Here is a 24,887-nt window from a genome sequence, read left to right as displayed (position 1 = left end):
GATGAGAACAGAAATTGTGTTCCAGCGGCGCAGCAGCAACAGGAGGCCCCATTAGCTAAAGCGGTGCTTCAGGTTAAGAACAGTTTCAGGTTAAGTACAGACCTCCGGAACAAATTAAGTACTTAACCTAAGATACTACTATATATATATATATGAATGAGAACAGCAGCAAGCCAATAACCCCTAGCAAAGCACATTGAACAGGGCATTGGATGCCTCTTAATCTCAGGGTTGTGGGTTCGAATCCCACGTTGGGCAACACATTTCCGCATTTCAGGGGGTTAGGTTAGATGATTCCTGTGTTCCTTTCCAACTCGACGATTCTGAGATTGTTAAATCACTCTGAGAAGTGTAGTTCCTTGAAGGGGGCCTCCTAGCAAGTCTCAGCACCCCCAAACAAACTACAGCTCCCAAACTTCTTGGGGGGGAAGTTGTGGCTGTTTAAACGCTTGCCGTGAACGTGGCCGGTGGGGGGGCAAAATCTCTCTTTGCACCACACGCACCTTTAGAAATCTCCCAGCGTGTCCTTCCCCCCTCCTAAATCACCTTGTTTTTCTAAAGACTGGACCCCCGAAAAGTCACTCTCTCTCCTTGCCTGGAAGGCGTTGCAATCCTGCGATCGCTGATCACACCAAACCAAGTTGAACTGAGGCAGCTCCTCCTGCTCAAAGGCCAGCGGTCGTACATCTTTCAGAAGCGTTAGTCAGAAACTCTGAGTCACAGCATTTTGGACAGTAATTTTTGGGAGCTGGCAGAATAGGGGCAAGCTATCTGCCAATGAAGCAATGGCAGGGAGCATTGCTTTTTGGAGAGTGCCCTCTGCTGGACTTCTGGACGTATGACCGTACTGCAGGCATCCCAAGTCAAAAAACGAAAACAGTTCAAACAGTCTATCTCCCTCCGCAGGAAGACTCGGGAATCGTAGCTCTGGGTAGGGAATAGGCGCCTCTTAGCATCTAATAAGCACCCTTAAGAAACTATAGCTCCCAGAATTTTTCGGGGGAAGCCACAGCTGTTTAAAGTGTTACCATAGTGCTTTCGATGTATGGTCTGAACCTGACGTATATAGATGGTATTTAACACTAGCTAAACTTGCCAAGGGACGCGGGTGGCGCTGTGGTCTAAACAATCTAGTCCAACCCCCTGCAATGTAGGAATCTCTTTGCCCAACATGGGGCTCAAAACCCACAACCCTGAGATTAAGAATCTCATGCTCTTACCGACTGAACTATCCTAACCTACCAGAAAATAAACCACTGGAGTGGCATATTTACACACAAGCGTGTGAATAAACAACTGAACATCGTTTTAAATAAATAAACAAATAAACAAATAAATAATACTAATAATTTATACCCCGCCCACTCTGGGCGGCTTCCAACAAAACACTAAAATACGATAACCTATTAAACATTAAAAGCTCCCCTAAAGAGGGCTGCCTTCAGATGTCTTCTAAAAGTTTGGTAGTTATTTTTCTCTTTGACATCTGATGGGAGGGTGTTCCACAGGGCGGGTGCCACCACCGAGAAGGCCCTCTGCCTGGTTCCCTGTAGCCTCACTTCTCGCAGTGAGGGAACCGCCAGAAGGCCCTCGGAGCTGGACCTCAGTGTCCGGGCAGAACGATGGAGGTGGAGACGCTCCTTCAGGTATACTGGGCCTTTGAGGCTGTTTAGGGCTTTAAAGGTCAGCACCAACACTTTGAATTGTGCTCGGAAATGTACCGGGAGCCAATGTAGGTCGTTCAGGACCGGTATTATATGGTCTCTGGGCCTCTCCGAGGTCACCAGTCTGGCTGCCGCGTTCTGGATTAGTTGTAGTTTCCAGGTCACCTTCAAAGGTAGCCCCACACATAGAACACATTGCAGCCCACATGGAGCGCATTTCAAATCTTGATCCTACCTGAATTCTGTATTTTGACATTCGCTCTTCGGTGCGGATCTCGCTGTCCTTTCACGGTCAGCTCCCATCTGCCTCGGAAGAAAGTTCAAGCGGCTGCTCCCCTTATTCATCTCGGCAGGGTACAGGGGCGCAGCTTTCCTTTCTTCAACTGGGCGTTTTTCGGACATCAGTTTGGCAAACGGGCCTTCGATGCTTTGGGCTGAATTTTTTGCCGCTTCCCCGCCGGCATTTGTGTACGGGCCAGTCAGGATCGTGGATGAATAGTCCTTGGTTACGTTGATGGAATGGCCGAGGTGCGGAGAAAAGAGATTTGCAGATGGCCTGGAGATTCCTGCCCACTCTTGAGAATCCCCCATTGGAGCGGCCAAACGGTCCCCAGTTTCTTTTTCTTCTCCGGGTTTAAATGTTCTCCGGATTCCAGATGGTTGTTTTGTGCGCCGTCTTTTCAAGGAGTCCTGAAATAAATTGTCGAGAGAGGAGAGCAGTGGTAAGAACACGAGGCTTTTAATCTCAGGATTATGAATTCGAGGCCCACGTTGGGCGAACGATTCCTGCATTGTGAGGGTTGGGCTAGATGAAGCTATACAGTGGTGCTCCGCAAGACGAACGCCTCGCAAGACGAAAAACCCGCTAGACGAAAGGGTTTTTCCGTTTTGGAGGCGCTTCGCAAAACGAATTTCCCTATGGGGTTGCTTCACAAGACGAAAAAATCTTGCGTCCCCCGGCGTTTTTTTTTTTTGCTTTTTTCGCCCTTTTCCTAAGCCGCTAAGCCGCTTATCAGCTGTTCCGCTGATAAGCCGCTTAACAGCTGATCGCTGGAAGCCGCTTGACAGCTCTAGCACTAATCCGCTAAGCTGTCAATGGGCGTGCTTCGCAAGATGAAAAAACCGCTAGACGAAGAGAATTGCGGAACGGATTAATTTTGTCTAGCGAGGCACCACTGTATAAGAATGTTGGAGGAGACTCTTGAGAGTCCCATGGACTGCAAGAAGATCAAACCTATCCATTCTGAAGGAAATCAGCCCTGAGTGCTCACTGGAAGGACAGATCCTGAAGCTGAGACTCCAGTACTTTGGCCACCTCATGAGAAGAGAAGACTCCCTGGAAAAGACCCTGATGTTGGGAAAGATGGAGGGCACAAGGAGAAGGGGACGACAGAAGACAAGATGGTTGGACAGTGTTCTAGAGGCTACCAGCATGAGTTTGACCAAACTGCGGGAGGCAGTGGAAGACAGGAGTGCCTGGGATGCTCTGGTCCAGGGGGTCATGAAGAGTCGGACACGACTAAACAACAACAACAACAATATAATAATAATAAATAAATTATTATTATTATTATTATTATTATTATTATTATTATTATTATTATACCTCCGCCCATCTGGCTGTGCTTCCCCAGCCGCTCTGGGAGGCTTCCAACTGAATATTAAAACAACACAGCATCAGACATTAAAAACTTCCCTAAACAGGGCTGCCTTCGGTTGTCTTCTAAAAGTAAAATAGTTGTTTATTGCCTTGACATCTACTGGGAGGGCGTTCCCCGGGGTGGGCGCCACTACCGAGAAGGCCCTCTGCCTGATTCCCTGTAACCTCGCTTCTCGCAACGAGGGAACCGCCAGAAGGCCCTCGGTGCTGGACCTCAGTTTCTGGGATGAATGATGGAGGTGGAAGCACTCCTTCAGGTATACAGGCCTTGCTACAATTCTATAGGCCTTGATGCACCAAAGCACCCTAAAACTGCATGTTTTTAGAATAAAATGAGAATATATACACAGCAGTGTTTTTTATGACAGAGGGGTAACCGACCTACGCTTGTCCTTTTCTTCTGTACAAGAGAGATTGATAGCTTGACTCCTCAAAACATCTAAAAGTGGCCCTAGGATGAGCCACACAGGATAGCAAAGAATAAAAATACTGTAGAGTTGAAAGGGGCACCGAGGGTCATCTAGTCCAACCCCCTGCAATGGAGGAATCTCAACACACAGTCTCCCATCCAGTTTGAAACCATGTCAGACCCTGCTTAGCTTTGCATATCTGCAGTTTTAATTCCTGCACCCACAGGGATTAGGATGGTAGAATCTGCCTTACATTGAGCCAGATTCTGGGTCCATGTAGCCCAGAATAGGTGGTTTCTCTTCAGGGCAAAATGGGGCACTGCCCTTCTCCCAGCCAGGGTTCAACACTGTTCCTGTCACCCCAACATAATGACCCACATAATCATCAATTAGATCACTCAGTCTGCCTCTGGTGGCCAATCAGCTGCAAGTCTGCAGACAAATGCACCCAATGAGCAGTCACTATGTGTTGCTAGGCCCCGCCCCCTTGTCACCTGGTGAAAGCCATTTTCCCCAAACAATTACTTTCCCTTACAGGGAAAGCCTGGGTAGGTCACTCACTGGAACCCAGATCTCCTCCATTAACAGCACATACTTAAAGAAAACAAAAGAGATTGTTGTGGACTTTAGGAAATGTAAATTGAATATTCAGCCACTTATTATTGAGGGGAAGTGCGTGGAACAGGTCTCGGTGTTTCGATTTCTGGACTGGAGTTGAGAGATGACCTAACTTGGGGAGAAAACAGCAAAGACCTGATGAAGAGAGCACAGCAGAGGTTATATTTTCTAAGAATCCTCCGGAAAAATAATCTCTCAAAGGACCTGCTGATGGCATTTTACCATTGTACTGTTGAGAGTGTTTTAACTTATGGTCCGTGTGTATGGTTTGGGAGCTGCATCGCCAGGGAAAAAACAATGCTGTCCAGGGTTGTAAAGACTGCGGAGAGAATAATTGGGTGCACTCTTCCCACCTTGGGTCTAATCTATGCTTCCAGGTGCCATAAGAAAGCTGCAGAGATAGTACAGGATCGTGCGCACCCTGGAAATGATCTCTTTCAGCTTCTGCCTTCTGGGAGAAGGTACAGGGTTATAAAGACTAGGACTAGCCTCCTGAGAAACGGTTTCTATTCAAATGTGATTTTGGTTTTAATTGCAGTGAAAAGTAGTCTCTATGGGAGTATACTGTATTTAATTATGGGGTATCAGAGTTTTTACGGGGTTAACCAGGCTGGGATACCTGGGATAGCAGGCTTGTTGGTTTTTGAATGTCTGATGTAGATTTTCAATTTCGTTGTTCTGTATGGGACAATGACAATGAAGATTATCGTATCTTATTGTATACAACCCCCAAGTGAGGAGTCCTTCAGGACCCAACAGGTTTGCATAGAGGTAAAGGTAAAGGGACCCCTGACCATTAGGTCCAGTCATGGCCGACTCTGGGGTTGTGGCGCTCATCTCACTTTATTGGCCGAGGGAGCTGGCGTACAGCTTCCGGGTCATGTGGCCAGCATGACTAAGCCGCTTCTGGCGAACCAGAGCAGCGCATGGACACCCCGTTTACCTTCCCACTGGAGTGGTACTTATTTATCTACTTGCACTTTGATGTGCTTTCAAACTGCTAGCTTGGCAGGAGCAGGGACCGAGCAACAGGAGCTCACCCCATCGCGGGGATTTGAACCGCCAACCTTCTGATCGGCAAGTCCTAGGCTCTGTGGTTTAAACCACAGTGCCACCCACAGAGGTAGAGCTGTCCTAATCAACAAACCATCTGCTGCCTTTTAAAAGATGTGACTTTTGTCCTTCCACTGATTAGTCCAGCACTTTGGCTCTTCAGATAAACCCCATTCAGGTGACTTTCACAACTGCCTTGGAAAGGTCCATGGCTCAATGGGAGAACATCTGCTCTATCCAAAGAAGGTGTTGGGTTTCACCCCCAACATCTGCAGGTAGGGTTGGGAATGTATATCCCAGGTCTGAAACCCTGGAGAGTCCCTGCCGCTCAGTGTAGACAATATGGAGCTACGTGGACTAATAATAAGGCAGCTTCCTGCTAAAATCAGAGGCGGATAATAGGCAAATATGTCCGTTTGGCTTCTCTCATTTCCTCACTCTTCCAGCCTTATTATGTTCAGTTCTCGACATATCTACATCAGTCTGCATTGCTGTTTAAAAAGGGAAAATTCAGACGCGTTTTTGTGTGAATTTCTTCTACAACACACACTTCCTATGCCATTTTGTCTAATATACACATTTTTACAGAGCTAGTTCCCTTAATACAATTCATTCTTGGACATTATTCTTACCAATGTATGCAGAACATATATGCACACTATAAAATGGCACTGCCAAATTCAGAGCAGTGGAAATTTTGAAGGAGGGCTGCTTTTTTCCAGTTCCCATATTGTTTCAGGAAGTACGAATTTGGGAATATAATTTAATTTCTCCCTGGTCTGGGGAGCCCAGCTAAGGAAGTCCCTGTCTTCAGGTTCTGAGGAAAACACCAATGGCCTGAGACGACTCTGGGGTGTTGTTTTTTTGCTATGTTTAAATATTTACCAATTTTGGGGTTTTCTTGTTCTGTTTACATACCTTAAAATGCAAAGTTTTCTTGGGCTGTCTTGTCAGAAAGGTAGTACAGAAGTGCAATAAATATTTTTTTCATATAATAATAAAAATAACAAAATGTTTAGAATGAGAGCAAATAACCTGTGGAGAGTTGACTGGGGGGGCCGCCATCGTTCCTCTGCCAAATAGACCACCGCTCCTGGATTGGGGTTGCTCCTTCATGGCATTCAAAGACAGCTCAGGTGTCCTCAAGTCCCCGTAGTGATGGCTCGCCGGTTTCTCTCCCTCAGAAGGTGAGCTGCTCTCAAATGCCGTCCCAGACTTGCACTTTTCACTTTTCTTGTGCAGGTCTCGCTTGGGGATTATTTCCTGATCGATCTCGTAGCTGCAAGGACACAGACGCAAGGAGGTCTGTCATTTAGACCGCCTGAATGAAGTTCATGGACCACTGATGGTTCTACAGACCAGTGTACAGGAAGAAGAAGAAGAAGAAGAAGAAGAAGAAGAAGAAGAAGAAGAAGAAGAAGAAGAAGAAGAAGAAGAATAGTAGTAGTAGTAGTAGTAGTAGTAGTAGTTTGGATTTGATATCCTGCTTTATCACTACCCGAAGGTGTCTCAAAGTGGCTAACCATCTCCTTTCCCTTCCTCCCCCACAACAAACACTCTGTGAGGTGAGTGGGGCTGAGAGACTTCAAAGAAGTGTGACTAGCCCAAGGTCACCCAGCAGCTGCATGGGGAGGAAGGGAGACGCGAACCCGGTTCCCCAGATTAGGAGTCCACTGTTCTTAACCACTACACCACACTGGCTCTCTAAGCAAAGATCACCAGTGACAAAGCAATGATTCTTCAACATCCACTTCGTTGGACTGGTCATGTTGTGTGGATGCCTGATCATCGTCTTCCAAAGCAACTATTCTATTCCAAACTTAAAAATGGAAAGTACAATGCTGGTGGTCAACAAAAGAGGTTGAAAGACAGTGTCAAGGAAAAACTAAAAAAAATGCAGTATAAACACCAACAATTGGGAAACACTTGCCTGTGAGTGCTCCAGTTGGAGAACAGCCTTTACCAAAGGTGTCATGGGCTTTGAAGACACTCCAACTCAGGACGCAAGGGAGAAACATGCTAAGAGGAAGGCACGCTTGGCAGATCCACACCGTGATCAACTCCCGCCTGGAAACCTGTGTCCTCACTGTGGAAGGACATGTGGATCCAGAATCGTCCTCCACAGTCTCTTACGGACTCATTGTTAAAACTGTATTTATGGAAGACAATCTTACTCGGCTCTGAGGGTTCGCCAAAGTACAGACCACAGTATGGGAACGGCTGCCTGGAGAGCCATGGAGTCGAATAGAAGCACACTTTGGTTTAGAAACTCTGTCTCATGGTTTAAGCAGGCATGAATGTCATTTCAGTGAGCTTTCTCTCTTCCGTTCATCAGGCATAGAGGCATAAATAAAACCATAATATGACAAAGGAGCCACCAGTGACCTTGCTTCCAAGGAAACCAAGCCCTCTGGGATCTCTTACTATTCAGAGATTGGGGTATGCACAGCACTATAGTAATAGGAAGGCAACAACAGTATATTGCGTTGTTGAGCTGGGGATATATGTTGAAAACCATCATGAATCTCGACAAGACCTAACTACAGTTTTAGGAGGACAGGGGATTGGCAGGTGTGGAGGACTTCCTGGTCCTGAATGGGGTAAGTGTGCCCCTGAAGGACCAGGTATGCAGCCTGGGAGTCATTTGGGACTCACAGCTGTCCATGAAGGTGCAGGTCAGTTCTGTGTCCAGGGCAGCTGTCTACCAGCTCTGTCTGGTACGCAGGCTGAGACCCTACCTGCCCACGGACTGTCTCGCCAGAGTGGTGCATGCTCTAGTTATCTCTCGCTTGGACTACTGCAATGTGCTCTATGTGGGGCTACCTTTGAAGGTGACTCGGAAACTGCAATTAATCTATAATGTGGCAGCTAGACTGGTGACTGGGGGTAGCTGCCGGGACCATATAATATCTTCATGTTTCCAAGCAGAATTCAAAGTGTTAGTGCTGACCTTTAAGCCTTGGTCCAGTATACCTGAAGGAGCATCTCTACCCCCATCGTTCTGCCCGGACAGTGAGGTCCAGCACCGAGGGCCTTCTGGCGGTTCCCTCACTGTGAGAAGTGAGGTTACAAGGAACCAAGAAGAGGGCCATCTCGGTAGTGGCGCCTGCCCTGTGGAACACCCTCCCATCAGATGTTGGGGAGATAAAGAACTACACAAGTTTTGGAAGACATCTGAAGGCAGCCCCATATTGGGAAGTTCTTAATGTTTGACCTTTCGTTATGTTTCTGTATGTGCAGTAAGCTGCCCAGACTGGCTAGGGAAACCCAGCCAGATGGCCAGGGTATAAATAATAGTATTATTATTATTACTATTTATCATTAACTAGGTGCCACCCAGCCCTAGTTATGTGCCACCTGTAGGAGTGCTAATTGCATCGATTGAAGTGGTCGAATTTGGGTGAGGCGATCTCACAGGTCCTAAGGGCTTTAAATACTATCAATAGCTAGTTGAAGAACATCCAGTAGTAATAATAATAATTTATTATTTATACCTCACCCATTTGGCTGGGTTTCCCCAGCCACTCTGGGCAGCTTCCAACAAAAGATTAAAAATACATCAAAACATCAGTCATTAAATACTTCCCAGCAGGGCTGCCTTCAGATGTCTTCTACATGTCAGATAGTTGTTTATTTCTTTGACATCTGATGGGAGGGCGTTCCACAGGGTGAGTGCCACTACCAAGAAGGCCCTCTGCCTCGTTGCCTGTAACTTCGCTTCTCGCAGTGAGGGAACCGCCAGAAGGTCCTCAGAGCTGGACCTCAGTGTCTGGGTTGAATGATGGGGGTGGAGATGCTCCTGCAGGTATACTGGGCCAGTCCGCAACTGGAACAGACCTCTGAGTCCAGGCATTCTGTAAATGCACACAAGGCCTCACTCCTGTCAGCAATTGTGCTGCAGCATCCGTGCCTCAGTTGCGTGGGCAAAGGATGGGGAGAGGTTTGTGTGTGTAGAAACCCCTGACCTTCCTGTGGCTGGAATCACCTGTGCAAAGGTCAGAGTCACATCCATTGCTCCACCCACTAGCCAACCTGGCCCCACCCAACACCGGTATGTGGTCCCTAGAAGGATCTCCAAAAGGGAATGCAGAGATGAAAAATGCTCTCCACTTCTGAGTTACACCAAGAAGATTCATCTGTAGCGACATTTCTTGGCCCAAGAAAATGGATTAAGAATCAAAGCGCTTATCCGTACCTGAAGATCTCGGTTTTGCTTTTTCCAGGCCCAGTTTGCAAGTGGGCGTCTTCATCAGAGAGATAATTCTTCAGGACAGAGTCCTCTGTGCAATTGGGCTGGGGGAGCTTCTTCCGTGGGGCCGGCGGGCTCCCCTTAACGCCCTTGGAGCCGCTCGTACGCTCCAGAAAATAGCTGGCCATGACTTCAAGGAGGGTTTTCAAGGGATTCTCCCTTGCCTGCAATAGAAGAGCTCAGCTGGTTAGAGAAAACCTCTGTCTTGAACCATTAACTGAGATATGTGCACAGTGGAAGCTGCTTCAGACCACCGGTTCAACAAGCTCAATATTGTCTACACCAGGAGTCGGCAAAGTTTTTGTGGCTTGGGCCGGTTCACGCATGTGCAAACACTATTTCCGGCGCTCCTTCCGGCACGGAGGAGGCGTGCGCAGCTTCCCACTGGCTGCAGGAGCTACCTGCTAAGTTGTAGGTGAACATATCAGACGACACAGCGATTCTTCAAACAGCTCTTGTTTATTCACAGGCCAGAACAGAACTGAACTGAAGGGTTCAGTCAGCCTGCTTATATAGAGCTCCAATACAACGTAACTGTAACAATTTTCTAAAGCTATCCAATCACTGAACGTCACTTTCGATGCCTTATTTGCATAACTATCTACAGTATCCCCCTGCTGGCCCAGGGTGAGAACTTCAGTACATAACACTACCCTACTTCTCTTCCCATGGTTCATTTTACATATCATATACATCCCTGCATATTTTACTATAACCATCCAAATCCGTTTTCCACTTTCGCATCCATCAAAAATTATTTACTCTGTTGAATTTATCTTAATGCTGCCAGTGTTTTCAGCTGTGTACAGTTATTTTCCATATATTCAGTAAATGCTTTCCAATCTTCTTTAAATGTATGTTCTTCTTGCTGTCTTATTCTATATATTAAACCTGCAAATTCTGCATATTCTGTCAACTTAAGTTACCAACCCTTTTCATGTGGGACCTCACTCACTGTCTGTTATGTACTGAAGTTCTCACCCTGGGCCAGCAGGGGGATACTGTAGATCGTTATGCAAATAAGGGATCGAAAGTGACGTTCAGTGATTGGATAGTTTTAGAAAATTGTTACAGTTACGTTGTACTGCAGCTCTATATAAGCAGGCTGGCTGAACCCTTCAGTTCAGTTCTGTTCTGGCCTGTGAATAAACAAGAGCTGTTTGAAGAATCGCTGTGTCGTCTGATATGTTCACCCACAACTTAACACTGTCCATTTATGGGCTAACAAAACACGGGCTGCAGTTGTTGCATACATAAATAACCTTTCCTGGCACCTAGGAATTTCAGTTTGGTTTATCCTCAATGAAAAGGACTCTGGTGTGTGTGTGTTTTTTGGAAAAGTAGTTTTAAACATTTTTTTCAACTCATTATAAATCATTTCCCAATACACTTTTACCTTTTTACATGGCCATCGAGTTCCGTAGTTTATCTATGGAACGGCTGGCCTCATCTCCACCCTCTCTCAGGTTTCCAAAGGATCCAGGGAATTTTGTACAGAGGATTCATCTTCTCACCTTGTTTTGCTTGCACAAAGACTGGAGGTGCAAGACATTTCGCAGCTCGTTTCTGTTGTTGATGCTGAGAGCTGTTCGGGGCAACTCTTCATCCATCACAACAATGGTTTTCTTCAAGCACTGCGGAGGGAAGAGAGAGGATGGATGTGGAGCTGTACAGGATAGGGACCTCTCCCCATCCTGTCTTAACAGTACTATCCAGTGAAGTTGGCATAGCACATAAAGGTAAAGGGACCATTAGGTCCAGTTGTCGCTAGGGAATATTTGCATTATGAACTGTATAAAATCACTATGTGGAATCTGACCCTATTGAGTCGTGGCCAATCCTGAACGGACCCATCAGGATAAGAGCTCCGCAACCTTATAGTTGCCTTTGGCTGGACTTAACCATCCAGGGGTCCTTTACCTTTTAGATATCCTTGCCAAAGGTTACTATAAATGTAAAGGGACCCCTGACCGTTAGGTCCAGTCGTGGCTGACTCTGGGGTTGCGGCGCTCATCTCGCTTTATTGGCTGAGGGAGCTGGCGTACAACTTTCAGGTCATGTGACCAGCATGACTAAGCCACTTCTGGCGAACCAGAGCAGCTCATGGAAATGCCGTTTACCTTCCCACCGGAGCAGTACCTATTTATCTACTTGCACTTCAACGTGCTTTCAAACTGCTATGTTGGCAGGAGCAGGGACCGAGCAACAGGGACCGAGCAACTTGATCGGCAAGTCCTAGGCTCTGTGGTTTAACGTCCCTGGCATGGCACATAGGGGCACGCAATAGGATTCTGTGCATAAAGCAAAGGTTGCCAACCTTTTGGGGTCTGTGGGCAGATTTTGAGTTTTGGAAGCAGGGTGGATTTGATTTAAATCAAATCGATTTAAATTACGATTTAAATCACTAGTCAATAATACTTGATTTAAATCATTTGTTTTACAGAAAGACTCATTCTTGCTGGTGTAATCTTAATATTTACAACTAGAGGAAGGTTTCGTTTTTGGAATGATAAATTTTCAGAGTAGTTTTTACAGTTATATCGAAAATTACTGAATTGGTTAGACTATTGAAATACAAAGACAGATAATTATGAAATCATTGTGAGGTTTCATAAGTTAACTGTTTATATTTGGACAACTTTTCTGCTGTACTTTATTGGAAGGAGAAAAATAATCATTTCCTTAACAACCATTTAAACAATTTATTGAACTAAAGCAATAACATTATAGCATATGTATCCATGTTTGTTAACTGATGTGGCTAAATGTTTTTTTTAAAAAAAACTTAGACTGAGTTTTAGCACATGTGAAAAACTTAAATCCTTATTTCCTGATGACTAGCCTTTGGACTATAATGTAACTTAAACAGAAAACTATCTTTAGAAAGATTTCTCCTCCAAAAGCATTTAATTTTTTTAAAAAAATCGATTTAAATTTTAAAAATCAACACTTAAAAAATTTATTTATTTTTTAAATCCTTTATTTTTATCTACCCTGTTTGGAAGAGAGTTTGCGGGTGTTTACAACCCTATGCCTCTCTAGCGGGTCAGGATCCTCACCAGGGCTGGATCATGAGGCAATGCAGGAACCGAAGCGATAAGGTTAGCTGCTTTGCAACTTGTGGTGGCGAAAAACAAACAAACAGAACTGATACAATGCAAATGAAATCATATAACTTTGCAAGGCTGCCGGCAAAACCATTTCCTCCGGACTTCAATTTCTTTAAAACTGTGACATTATGGCAGGGGGGAAAGCTGTAACTTTTGGGTTTGTTTGGTGTGGTTTTTTTAAAAACCATTTAAAAAAGTTATAGGATTGCATTTGCATTGTATCAGTTCTGTTTGTCCCGTCCCCCCCCCCCCGCCGCCACAAGTTGCAATTTATTTTTTTATTGAGCTTGCAAGCTGTCCCTGATGATATGAAGTGGGGGCCAAGCATGTAAATAAATGCATAAACAAACATAAATAAAGGATGCGGAGGGTTGGGCTAGATGAGTCGCTTCCAACACGGCAATTCTATGATTCCGTGAAACTAACAAATAAGATAAATAATACAGGCTTGAATTAGATGTGTGGAATGGATATGGCTGACAAAAGCAGACATGCATTTTTAATATTGGAAATTCCTTCTCTGTCTCTTTCTCGCCGACTCTGCAGCTTTTAATGGATAAAATGCTAGAAGCGGCCAAACAGATGACTTTTAATAGCACCTCCTACCGGGGAGCTCTCAATCCCTTTCTCCCCCTCCATTATTATATTTTTAATGTTATTTTTAAACAGAATAATCACTAGCACAGCTTCATTGCTCGGGAGAAACACCGTGCGCTTTTTTTTCTCTCCAGTACACATCCGTTCAACACAATCTACTCTCTGTTTTAACATTTGGACAGCCTTTTTCCTATCAAATTGGGTGGAAAAAACCTCATGTTTCTGCTTCCGCGTTCATGGGAATCCCAAGTGCATTCTGGGAAATGTAGTCCTCGTGGTGGGTGGCAGAGAGCTTGTTGTTGCAGCTTGAATCAAAGCCATTCTCATATATGTTTATATTTATATATATGCACACACACACACACACACACACACAAGCACTAATTTCCCCAATTCCCAGCAAAATATGGGGAAAGCAAAAGGAACGTTTTAAGCTTAACAAAATGCATTGCTATTTTTTTCCCCCTTCCCAAAGCATCGTAAAGCGCGCATGCACTGCTCTCCAAGGCAAGATCGCAAAGCTCTTTATTTTTATTATCCTTTACCTTTTTGCTGAGAAATTCTCTCACCAAGGAGGCAGCCACCTCTTCCAGGAAAGGGGCTTCCATTGCAAAACTCCCAGAGCATGCAAAAAAAGGGAGATCTGCGTTTGCTGCCTCAGTTTAAGGACCGGGAGAGGGAGAAAGAGAGAACGCCTTTGTTTTGTGCGCCCGGCGAACTGCAGCTGCACAGCTTCCAGGTCTCCATCTGCAGCCCGGCTGTTGCGTTGCCGTTGGCAGGTTGCCGTGGCGATGGAATCGTGGCCCGGAGAGCGTTCGCAGCGCCCCCTGCCGCTCCTGCGGGGGCAAGGCACCCGGCGCGGCGAGGCAACTCACCTGGGCGCGCACAGGTAAGCGCTCAAGGCAAGGTACTCAGCGCACCGGGCACTTCGGAGGGACCCAGCCAGTGCCGGATTTACCTGCGAGAGCTCCAGTTGGACAACAGCCTTTTCCAAAGGTGTCATGGGCTTTGAAGACACTCGAACTCAGGGCGCAAGGGAGAAGCGTGCTAAGACATGGGTAGGCAAACTGAGGTCCGGGGGTCGGATCCGGCCCAATCGCCTTCTCAATCCGGCCTGCGGACGGTCCGGGAATCAGTGTGTTTTTACACGAGTAGAATGTGTCCTTTTATTTAAAATGCATCTCAGGGTTCTTTGTGGGGCATAGGAATTCGTCCATTTTTTTTTTCTTTCCAAAATATAGTCTGGCCCCCCACAAGGTCTGAGGGACAGTGGACCGGCCCCCTGCTGAAAAAGTTTGCTGACCCCTGGTCTAAGAGGAATGCACGCTTGGCAAATCCACACCGTGCCCCATTTGTTTTTTATCTTATATTTTGGAAATGTACATCCATTTTTTTTCTCCCTTAATTTTTTTTGGGGCCCCCAAGAGAGTGGGACCCTAAACTATAGCTGGTTTAGCATCTTCTTCTTCGGCGATCACTCGTAGCCGAGTAAGATTGTCTTCCATGAACACGCTTTTCACATTGAGTCCATAAGTGACTGTGGAGACCAATTCTGGAACCGCACGTCCTTCCACAGTGAGGACACAGGTTTCTGGGTGTGAGTTGATCACGGTGTGGATTTGCCAAGTGTGCCTTCCTCTTAGCACGTTTCTCCCTTGTGTCCTGAGCTCGAGTGTCTTTAAAGCCCGTGACACCTTTGGTAAAAGCTGTTCTCCAGCTGGAGCGCTCGCAGGCCAGTGTTTCCCAATTGTTGGTGTTTATAGTACATTGTTAAAGATTTGCCTTGAGACAGTCTTTAAACCTCTTTTGTTGACCACCAGCATTACGCTTTCCATTTTTAAGTTCGGAATAGAGTACAGTGGTGCCTCGCAAGACGAAATTAATCCGTTCTGCGAGTCTCTTTGTCTTGCGGTTTTTTCGTCTTGCGAAGCACGGCTATTAGCGGCTTAGCAGCTATTAGCGGCTATTAATGGCTTAACGGCTTAGCGGCTATTAACGGCTTAGAGGCTTTAAGAAAAAGGAAACAAACTTGCAAGAACTCGCAAGATGAAACGTCTTGCGAAGCAAGCCCATAGGGAAAATCGTCTAGCGAAGCGACGCAAAAACCGAAAAACCCTTTCGCCTTGCGCGTTTTTCGTTTTGCGAGGCATTCATCTTACGGGGCACCACTGTAGTTGCTTTGGAAGACGATCATCAGGCACCTGCACAACATGACCAGTCCAATGAAGTTGATGTTGAAGAATCATTGCTTCAACACTGGTGATCTTTGCCTCTTCCAGTACACAGGCATTAGTTTGCCTGTCTTCCCAAGTGATGTGTAACAATTTTCAGAGACACCGTTGATGGAAACTTTTGAGGAGATGGCGTTTATAAGTGGTCCACGTTTCACAAGCGTACAGTAAGGTTGGTAGTACAATAGCTTGTAAACAAGCATTTTGGTTTCCCTGCGAATGTCCTCGTCCTCAAACACTCTGCACTTCAATCAGGAGAAAGCCATTTCTCTGTCCCAGCTTCTGCCAACCTAGCAGTTCGAAAGCACACCAGTTCAAGTAGATAAATAGGTACTGCTGCGGTGGCAAGCTAAACGGCGTTTCGGTGCGTTCTGGTTTCCGTCACGGTGTTCCGTTGTGCCAGAAGCGGTTTAGTCATGCTGGCCACATGACCTGGAAAGCTGTCGGTGGATGAATGCCAACTCCCTCGGCCTGAAAGCGAGGTGAGTGCCACACCCTATAGTTGCCTTTGACTGGACTTAACCTTCCAGGGGTACTTTACCTCTGCTATGCAGCATTCTTGAGCGATCTGGAATGTGTCCTTCAACTCTGAGATCGGGATTGATGAGTGGGATCTGCACTCAATGCCCCACACACTTTTTTGACCCTGACCCCGCCCGCTGCTTGCATGTGGTCCCCGGGAGGATGCCCAGAACGGAATGTGGCCCTTGGACTACAAAGGGTTCCCTACCCCTGCCTTATAGTGAAGGATAACAGCATCCCTACTTTCCACCTCTGCGTTCTTGGTTCATCTCATTAGCACACCACTAGGTGACAGCATTAACACACAATTGGGTTTTGCAGGATGCAAACAAGTCAGTAAAACAGAGCTGGGCAATTGCGGTGATATTGGAGCAGGATCCCACCCCAGTTCCAGCCCTTGAAGCAGAGGGCTAATGAGTCAGTAGGGATAATTTTGGCCATCTCACCTGAATAATGGGCTCCCATTTGCATAAGCGTCTCACTTACTATTTTGTTGTTTGTTTGCTGTGTTTATATCCCATCCTTTTCTCCAGGGACCTCAGGCTAGCATTCATGGTTCTGCATCTCCTCATTTAATCCCCCAACAACCCTATAAGGTAGGCTAGCCTGAGAGAGAGAGATTGAGCCAAGGTCACCCAGTGAGCTTCATGACTGAGCGGGGATTTGAACCCTCGCTTTGTGGGTCCTAGTCCGACACGCTAACTGCTGCACCAAACTGGCTCTCACACTTGCAACGATGTCTGGCGCTCATTGGGACCAGTGGGGCCAGAAGCAGGGAGAGCAATTGTAGGCGGAACCTGAGTAAATGATAGAGAGTCTCCTCATGAGGTGGCCAAAGTGCCCTCCATCTTTCCCAACATCAGGGTCTTTTCCAGGGAGTCTTCTCTTCTCATGAGGTGGCCAAAGTAGTGGAGCCTCAGCTTCAGGATCTGTCCTTCCAGTGAGCACGCAGGGCTGATTTCCTTCACTAGGATAGGTTTGATCTTCTTGCAGTCCATGAGGCTCTCAAGAGTCTCCTCCAGCACCAGAATTCAAAAGCATCCATTCTTCGGCGAACAGCCTTCTTTATGGTCCAGCTCTCACTTCTATACATCACTACTGGGAAAACCACAGCTTTAACTATACAGACCTTTGTTGGCAAGGTGATATCTCTGCTTTTTAAGATGCTGTCTAGGTTTGTCATCGCTTTTCTCCCAAGAAGCAGGCATCTTTTAATTTTGTGGCTGCTGTCACCATCTGCAGTGATCATGGAGCCCAAGAAAGTAAAATTTCTCACTGCCTCCATTTCTTCCCCTTCTATTTGCCAGGAGGTGATGGGACCAGTGGCCATGATCTTAGTTTAGCTGATGTTGAGCTTCAGACCATATTTTGCGCTCTCCTCTTTCACCCTCATTAAGAGGTTCTTTAATTCCTCCTCACTTTCTGCCATCAAGGTTGTGTCATCAGCATATCTGAGGTTGTTGATATTTCTTCTGGCAATCTTAATTCCGGCTTGGGATTCATCCAGTCCAGCCTTTTGCATGATGAATTCTGCATATAAGTTAAATAAGCAGAGAGACAATATACAGCTTTGTCGTACTCCTTTCCCAATTTTGAACCAATCAGTTACAGTATTCCATTTCCAGTTCTAACTGTAGCTTCTTGTCCCACATAGTGATTTCTCAGGAAACAGATAAGGTGATCTGGCACTCCCATTTCTTTAAGAACTTGCCATAGTTTGCTGTGGTCAACACAGTCAAAGGCTTTTGCATAGTCAAGGAAGCAGAAGTAGATGTTTTTCTGGAACATCTAGCTTTTTCCATAATCCAGCGCATGTTTGCAATTTGGTCTCTGGTTCCTCTGACCATTCGAAATCCAGCTTGCACTTCTGGGAGCTCTCGGTCCACATTCTCCTTAAGCCCGCCTTGTAGAATTTTAAGCATAACCTTGATCACTGCCTTGTCATGGCGAAGGGGCTTGAATAACTCAGAGAAGCTATGAGCTATGCCGTTCAGGGCCACCCAAGATGGACAGGTCATAGTGGAGAGTTTTGACTAAACGTGATCCACCTGGAGCAGGAACCGGCAAGCCATTCCGTTATCCCTGCCAAGAAAACTCCTTGGACAAAGACAACAGGCATATAATAGTGAATAGTATACAATAATATACAAAAATGGATATTTGGGAAATTGCACACAAATGTGTATATTGGGAGAAGTTTGCACTAAAATGCTCATAAATTCTCACAACCAAGTTTTTTAAAAGTAGTAAAAGTAAATCACAGATGCTGTGGAAATGAGGGAAAGTAAATTTAAAATTGGGAAAATTATAGAAACAAGCATATCTACCTATCCCTATTCTCCAGCTACTTTCTACACCTGGCTTGGATGCATAGCTGTCAACCGTCCCTTATTTGGAGGAAAACTCCCTTATCCCAACGCTGTGTCCCGCTGCTGTCCCTTATTGTTGATGTCCCTTAAATTTCCCAGGTTTCAAAGGAAACAGCTCCTCTCCCTCCCTCCCTGCCGGCCAGGGAGGAGGGAGGCTCCAACTGTGTTGCTTGGCTGCGTTGCTCACCCAATAAGGACTGGGGGGTGGAGCTTGCATGCCTTGTGCCGATCAAATCGGCTGCGTTGCTTGGGGACTCGCCTTTGCTCAGCGCTTCCCAGCAGAGAGGTGACGGTGGTTTTCCTTGCTGCATCCCCTTTCCCAGGTTGCTGTGCTGTGGGAACCACCGCTTGAGGCTTCGTTTGGCTGCTGGCTGGTTTTTCTGCCTTTGGCTCGGAGGGGCTCAGAAGTTGAACATACCTGTGTTTGGAAAATCCCTTATTTTGGCTGCTTGTCCCTTATTTTCCAATCTGTAAATTGACAGCTATGTTTGGATGAGTGCTCTTTTGGCCTGCTGAACCCTGCATAGCTGGTTGGGATGCACATTTTAGGCTCGTGTGACGTATCCTGCACCCCATAATCGGCTTTGGAACTGAGAGTTGCTGGTGTGAACATGTTCAGGGGGGTGGAAAGATCCGTCCCTACCAGAGTTATCCAGATCCCACCTGACTTTGGTTTCAAAATTCAGTTGAACAGGCTGCAGGTCTTCTCTTTGTTATAAATACAACCTTTATACTGTATCTGATATTCCTGGGTGTCTAGGCAATCCCTCAGCTGTTGTCCTGTGTCAACAGTCGAGGTACTCTAAGCAGCCAAAGGGGAAACTCTTCTTCCACGTGGTTGATAATAAACCTGTAACAACTTCATTAGAGACCTTATTATAGTACCAAGGCTAATTTTTGGAAGACACAATGTTGACCCAGTTTGCTTTGTAATGCCACTGCAGTTTCACACAGCCATCTATCAAGTTTGACAGCGTCTCTACTTAGGGGAGCGAAATCTGTGAGCCAAGCAAACTTCACGGAGAAATACATTTTGTCAATACGGTTTAAGGTCCCTCGTGCTCCTGAATTCCAAAAACGCAACTTCCATGGTGCAAAGTAAATAAATAAAAATAAAACAAGATTTATTCATTTCAGATTGTTAGTCTTGCTGCAGTAAATTAATCCCATTCGTGCCAAGGACTCTAGAGTGCCAAAGCCTCATAATTCTTTTGTGGGAGAAAGATGGATCCCGCAGGGTGCTGAATGGATGAATTCAATAAAACATAATTATACAAGCTATGGGCTTCCCAATGCTATTGGACTACAACTCCCATGAATCCTGTCTATTGGCCATGCTTGGCTAGGGCTGATTGGAGTCTGAGTCCAGCATTATCAGGAGGGCCACTGGTACACAATGCCTGGGTAAGAATGCAATTGGCTGGCAATTTGTTTGTGTGTGAACTTCCTGCTGGTTGCTGTGGTTCTTGCATAGGATGCTGAATTAAGGTGGACTGAAATCTGCTCCAGCAAGGAACTTTTCACTCTTGCTTGAAGACTTGGACTCACCGGACACAGTAAAACTTGTGATTGTTGTTTAGTCGTTTAGTCGTGTCCGACTCTTCGTGACCCCATGGACCAGAGCACGCCAGGCACTCCTGTCTTCCACTGCCTCCCGCAGTTTAGTCAAACTCATGATTGTAGCTTCGAGAACACTGTCCAACCATCTCATCCTCTGTCGTCCCCTTCTCCTTGTGCCCTCCATCTTTCCCAACATCAGGGTCTTTTCCAGGGAGTCTTCTCTTCTCATGAGGTGGCCAAAATATTGGAGTCTCAGCTGCAGGATCTGTCCTTCCAGTGAGCACTCAGGGCTGATTTCCTTCAGAATGGATCGGTTTGATCTTCTTGCAGTCCATGGGACTCTCAAGAGTCTCCTCCAGCACCATAATTCAAAAGCATCCATTCTTCGGCGATCAGCCTTCTTTATGGTCCAGCTCTCACTTCCATACATCACTGCTGGGAAAACCATAGCTTTAACTATATGGACTAAATTAATTGCTCTAAGGTGCCCATTGATTTCAATGCATCTGCTCTGAGCAGGACTAACGCTGAATGAAACCCTTAAGCCTTTCATTTCTATCTGCATCAGGCAATATATTTCTGGATCAGCATTCCCTGAATCTCCTGCATTAATTTTTTTTAATGGCCGTTTTGATTGTTGCACAGTTTAAATGAGCTTGTTTCATAGCACATTTTCATTGCAGATTTATTGTTAACATTTCAGTGGAACAGTTTGAGTGTGTACTTCAGTTACGTGCGTTTATATTTATCTGTAATTGGTTTTATACTTGTAAAATGCTTGGGGACCAAGGAGGAGGAAGAACACAGAAAGCTGCCATATACTGAGTCAGTCCCTTGAGTCCTGTTGGCTATTTTTCTGAGTCATGCAGATTTCACCATTGAAGCCCTAGTGATGAAGTAGACTCCACACGCCAGACTTTAAGAAGGGCAGCAACTATTACAAACAATATCATACATATACAGTAGTACCTTGGTTCTCAAACACCTTGGTACTCAAACAACTTGGAACCCAAACACTGCAAACCTGGTAGTAACCTTTTTTTGGAAGCCGAATGTTCTCTGTTTTGAGTGTTACACTTACGATTTGAGTGCCACACTTCCGTTTTGCGTGTTACGCTGAGATCTGTCTGTTTTTGCTATTTATTTTGCGGTTTTGTTTTTGCGGCTCTTTTTTGTTTCATTCTTGTGACTGTGTGGAACCCAGTTCAGCTACTGATTGATTGTTGGCATGACTGCAGTACATTGTTTATTGCTTTCATTTTATGGATCAATGGTCTCGTTAGATAGTAAAATTCATGCTAAATGGCTGTTTCAGGGGTTGGTCTTAAAAGTCTGGAACGGATTAATCCCTTTTGCATTACTTTCTATGGGAAAGCACGCCTTGGTTTTGGAACGCTTTGGTATTGGAACGGACTTCTGGAACGGATTAAGTTTGAGAACCGAGGTACCTCTGTATATTAAATCCAATACAATGTGTTTCACTCTCTTGAGCCCAAGAGAGGGACTTCTTGCTTCTAAAACTCCCTTGAAGCAGTCCATGAATTGTAGCTCGGTCCTCACCAATTCCTCTGGGCCACATGTGCTTGGAGTTTTCACACTCGGCGGAACAACCAGCCAATCTCCCTCCCACCCATCCTATCACTACCCATGATCACTTTTAAAGGGGGCTATCCATTTCTGTGACATTAATCGGAGTCACAAGATTTTGCAGCTGTTACATCACATCACATGGGTTTTCTCTTCCCCCAGTTCTTTTCAAAATGCAAAATGCATTTCCTAACAAATACGGAACCAGCACAAATACTAACATGCCCATCTAGCTCAATGTCAGGAGTGCATGCAGGAGCCAGGCTCTGTGATCGGTAGGGCTTCGCAGGACTGGGGCCTTCCTAAGTTTGTTCTGGAGAGGCAAGGCGCGGCCGCACAGGTGAGGCCACTTGGTAACTTACTGCACCTGGTGGCAAGAGCCCGGAAGGGATATAAGGTCAGTATTGTCAGGATTTTCGCTCTGCCAAGCTGATAAAGCTCATCCTCCTCCTGCCGAGTCCTCCGGAATCGCCTCTGATGTGATTGACAACCTGAACCTCTGATAAGGCTCCAGTCACGTCCCCCCATTCAGCAGAGTTTCCAGCAGCATGCGGAAGGATGAGATAGTATGAGCTACATGCTATGCTTTATTTTCTAGCTACGCAGACAGCAAAGAAAAATACATCCTCTCTCTGTGAAAGACAGAGAGCAACTGAAACAAACAAAGGAACAGGAAACCAGTAAACCCCACATCCGTCTCCTGTCTTCCGTGAGACTTCCAACAGCCAGGAATGTCTCTGGAATGTAAACAGAGTCTTGTGACTCTAAGCAGCTGCACAGTGGCAAACAGAAACTAAGAAGCATTTCCCTTTGGCTCTTTGCCACAGCAACATATTTCCTGCCTTGCTGCGTTTGGTTTCTTGCTTCCTGATCCTCGGACCTCGGCTCCTTGACTCCTTGCTTCTCGACCCTCGGACCCTTGACTTCGTGACTGCCTGCTTCTTGACCCTCGGACCCCCGGCTTCTGGACTCTTATTCCTGCTCCCACCCCGCCATCTTGCCCCCTGTCCTGATGTCCTCAGCTGGAACTTCCATTGCCTATAGACCGGACCATGACAGCAGCAGTGCAGACATTGGGCCAAATTCTTTCAGTAAACAGCTCGGTAGCTATAGGAGGGTTCAGAAGGAAGCTCCAGGTAGGAGAGGTGTAAACATAGGAGGTTGCTTTCTACGAAGTTAGATCCTTGGTCCATCTAGGCCTGTATTGTCTACACTGACTGGCAGCAGTTCTCCAGGATTGCGGACAAGGGGACAGTCCTGGCCACACCTAGAGGTGCCAAGGATGGAACTTGGGCCCTTCTGTAGGCAGAGCAGATCCTTTGCCACTGAGCTATGGCATTTCCCCGAGAAAGAACGAGGAGGAGGAGGAGGAGGAGGAGGAGGAGGAGGAGGAGGAGGAGGAGGAAGAGGATGGAATGTTGATTTGCAAACACACTGAATAGAATAGAATAGAATAGAATAGAATAGAATAGAATAGAATCATAGAGTTGGAAGAGACCACAAGGGCCATCGAGTCCAACCCCCTGCCAAGCAGGAAACACCATCAGAGCACTCCTGACATATGGTTGTCAAGCATCTGCTTAAAGTCCTCCAAAGAAGGTCTCCAAAGAAGGCCTGTGCTGGGCCCAGGTGGTAACCCGTGAAACACAGTCCAGGACCGGTGCAGAATCCAGAGGTTCCACTAGGAGTCAGTCCGACAGGGCCAAGGCAGGACACGAGGTAGGAAACCAGACAAGGGCAGGTACAGGATCTCTGACAGGATCTAGCATACAGCAATGTTGCTCCCGCAACCTGGGGTGGGGTCCAACAGCCTTTTTTCTTTGTCAGGGTAACGGCCGGTCTTGATCCCCTGGTGACTCACCTCCCTGTTTCATCCGAAAGCGAGCACTTCTGCTGCGAGTACTCAGGTTTCTTCTTCTCTCAGACCTGAGTCTCTACAGCTCGAGAGACGTCGGTGGGTTACTAGACCCAGGGGCCGCCTCAGCCTCCCCTGACCCAACCGGTAGTGGAGCAGCTGTAAGTGATGGCCCAGCTGGAGGCAACAAGGTCATCCCTGCATCTGGAGCCAGGGCAGGCTCAGGCCCCTGACTCGGCCCAGCTGGTGCTTGTTACAGGGGAACCTGTGCAGACTGGAGCTCTTCAGGATCAGGCACCTGGTTCAGATGATGCCTGAGGCAAAGGATCTGAGTCTCCTCTGGTTCTGAGTCTGAGCCCGAGTCCCAGGCCATCACACCCACAACACCATGGAGTTCTTTTAAAGAGAGAGAGGGAAAGAGAGAGAGAGGCAACAAAATGCATAACTTTTCAGCCTTGCCCAGCCTGGTGGAACGCTCTCACAGGAGACCAGGGCCCTGCGGGGTTTGACATCTTTCCGCAGGGCCTGCAAGATGGAGCTGTTCCACCAGGCCTTTGGTGTGGGCCTAGACTGACCCCCTTCTTTCTATGGGACCCTGTATGTAAGTGGTCTCCTTGGCTATTTCCATCGGCCCATATGGGACCAGCACGTGTGGCTGGGCTGGTGAACTTTTAATTCCTTATCTCTATGGTTATTATTCATGGGTTCCCACTTAATTTTAGTTTGATTTTAAATATGATTTGAATTGTATTTTAAACTACAGTGGTACCTCGGGTTAAGTACTTAATTCGTTCCGGAGGTCTGTTCTTCACCTGAAACTGTTCTTAACTTGAAGCACCACTTTAGCTAATGGGGCCTCCTGCTGCTGCTGCGCCACCGGAGCATGATTTCTGTTCTCATCCTGAAGCAAAGTTCTTAACCTGAAGCACTATTTCTGGGTTAGCGGAGTCTGTAACCTGAAGCGTATGTAATCTGAGGTACCACTGTAATCATTTGATTTTGTGTTTTTAATGTAATATATTACATTATATTGCAGTGAGAGATTTTACTTTCTTGGGCTCCATGATCACTGCAGATGGTGACAGCAGCCAAGAAATTAAAAGACACCTGCTTCTTCGGAGAAAAGCAATGACAAATCTTGACAGCATCTTAAGAAGCAGAGACATCACCTTGCCAACAAAGGTCCGTATAGTAAAAGCTATGGTTTTCCCAGTAGTGATGTATGGAAGTGAGAGCTGGACCATAACAAAGGCTGATTGCCAAAGAATGGATGCTTTTGAATTATGGTGCTGGAGGAGACCCTTGAGAGTCCCATGGAGTGCAAGAAGATCAAACCTATCCATTCTGAAGGAAATCAGCCATGAAGTGCTTACTGGAAGGACAGATCCTGAAGCTGAGGCTC

At 46.3% G+C, this 24,887-nt stretch overlaps 1 protein-coding gene across 1 annotated transcript in view; it reads right to left on the bottom strand.

Moving 5' to 3' along the window:
• The window catches only part of MINDY4 (MINDY lysine 48 deubiquitinase 4), a 91,244-nt gene extending 77,102 nt beyond the window's left edge, over window positions 1–14,142 (bottom strand). Inside the window, exons 1-5 of the mRNA XM_081931693.1 lie at window positions 13,907–14,142; window positions 11,169–11,288; window positions 9,601–9,818; window positions 6,441–6,684; window positions 1,900–2,354 (exon numbers count right to left, since the gene is read on the bottom strand). Coding sequence (XP_081787819.1) covers window positions 1,900–2,354; window positions 6,441–6,684; window positions 9,601–9,818; window positions 11,169–11,288; window positions 13,907–13,969 — 1,100 coding nt within the window. The 5' untranslated portion in view covers window positions 13,970–14,142. The remainder of the gene's footprint in view (window positions 1–1,899; window positions 2,355–6,440; window positions 6,685–9,600; window positions 9,819–11,168; window positions 11,289–13,906) is intronic.
• Window positions 14,143–24,887: the final 10,745 nt, after the last annotated feature.

This window comes from Podarcis melisellensis, assembly GCF_964234715.1.
Source record: "Podarcis melisellensis genome assembly, chromosome: 12".
Lineage (NCBI taxonomy): Eukaryota > Metazoa > Chordata > Lepidosauria > Squamata > Lacertidae > Podarcis > Podarcis melisellensis.
The sequence above is the reverse complement of the archived record's forward strand: the minus strand, read 5'-3'. Positions and strand labels throughout refer to the sequence as shown.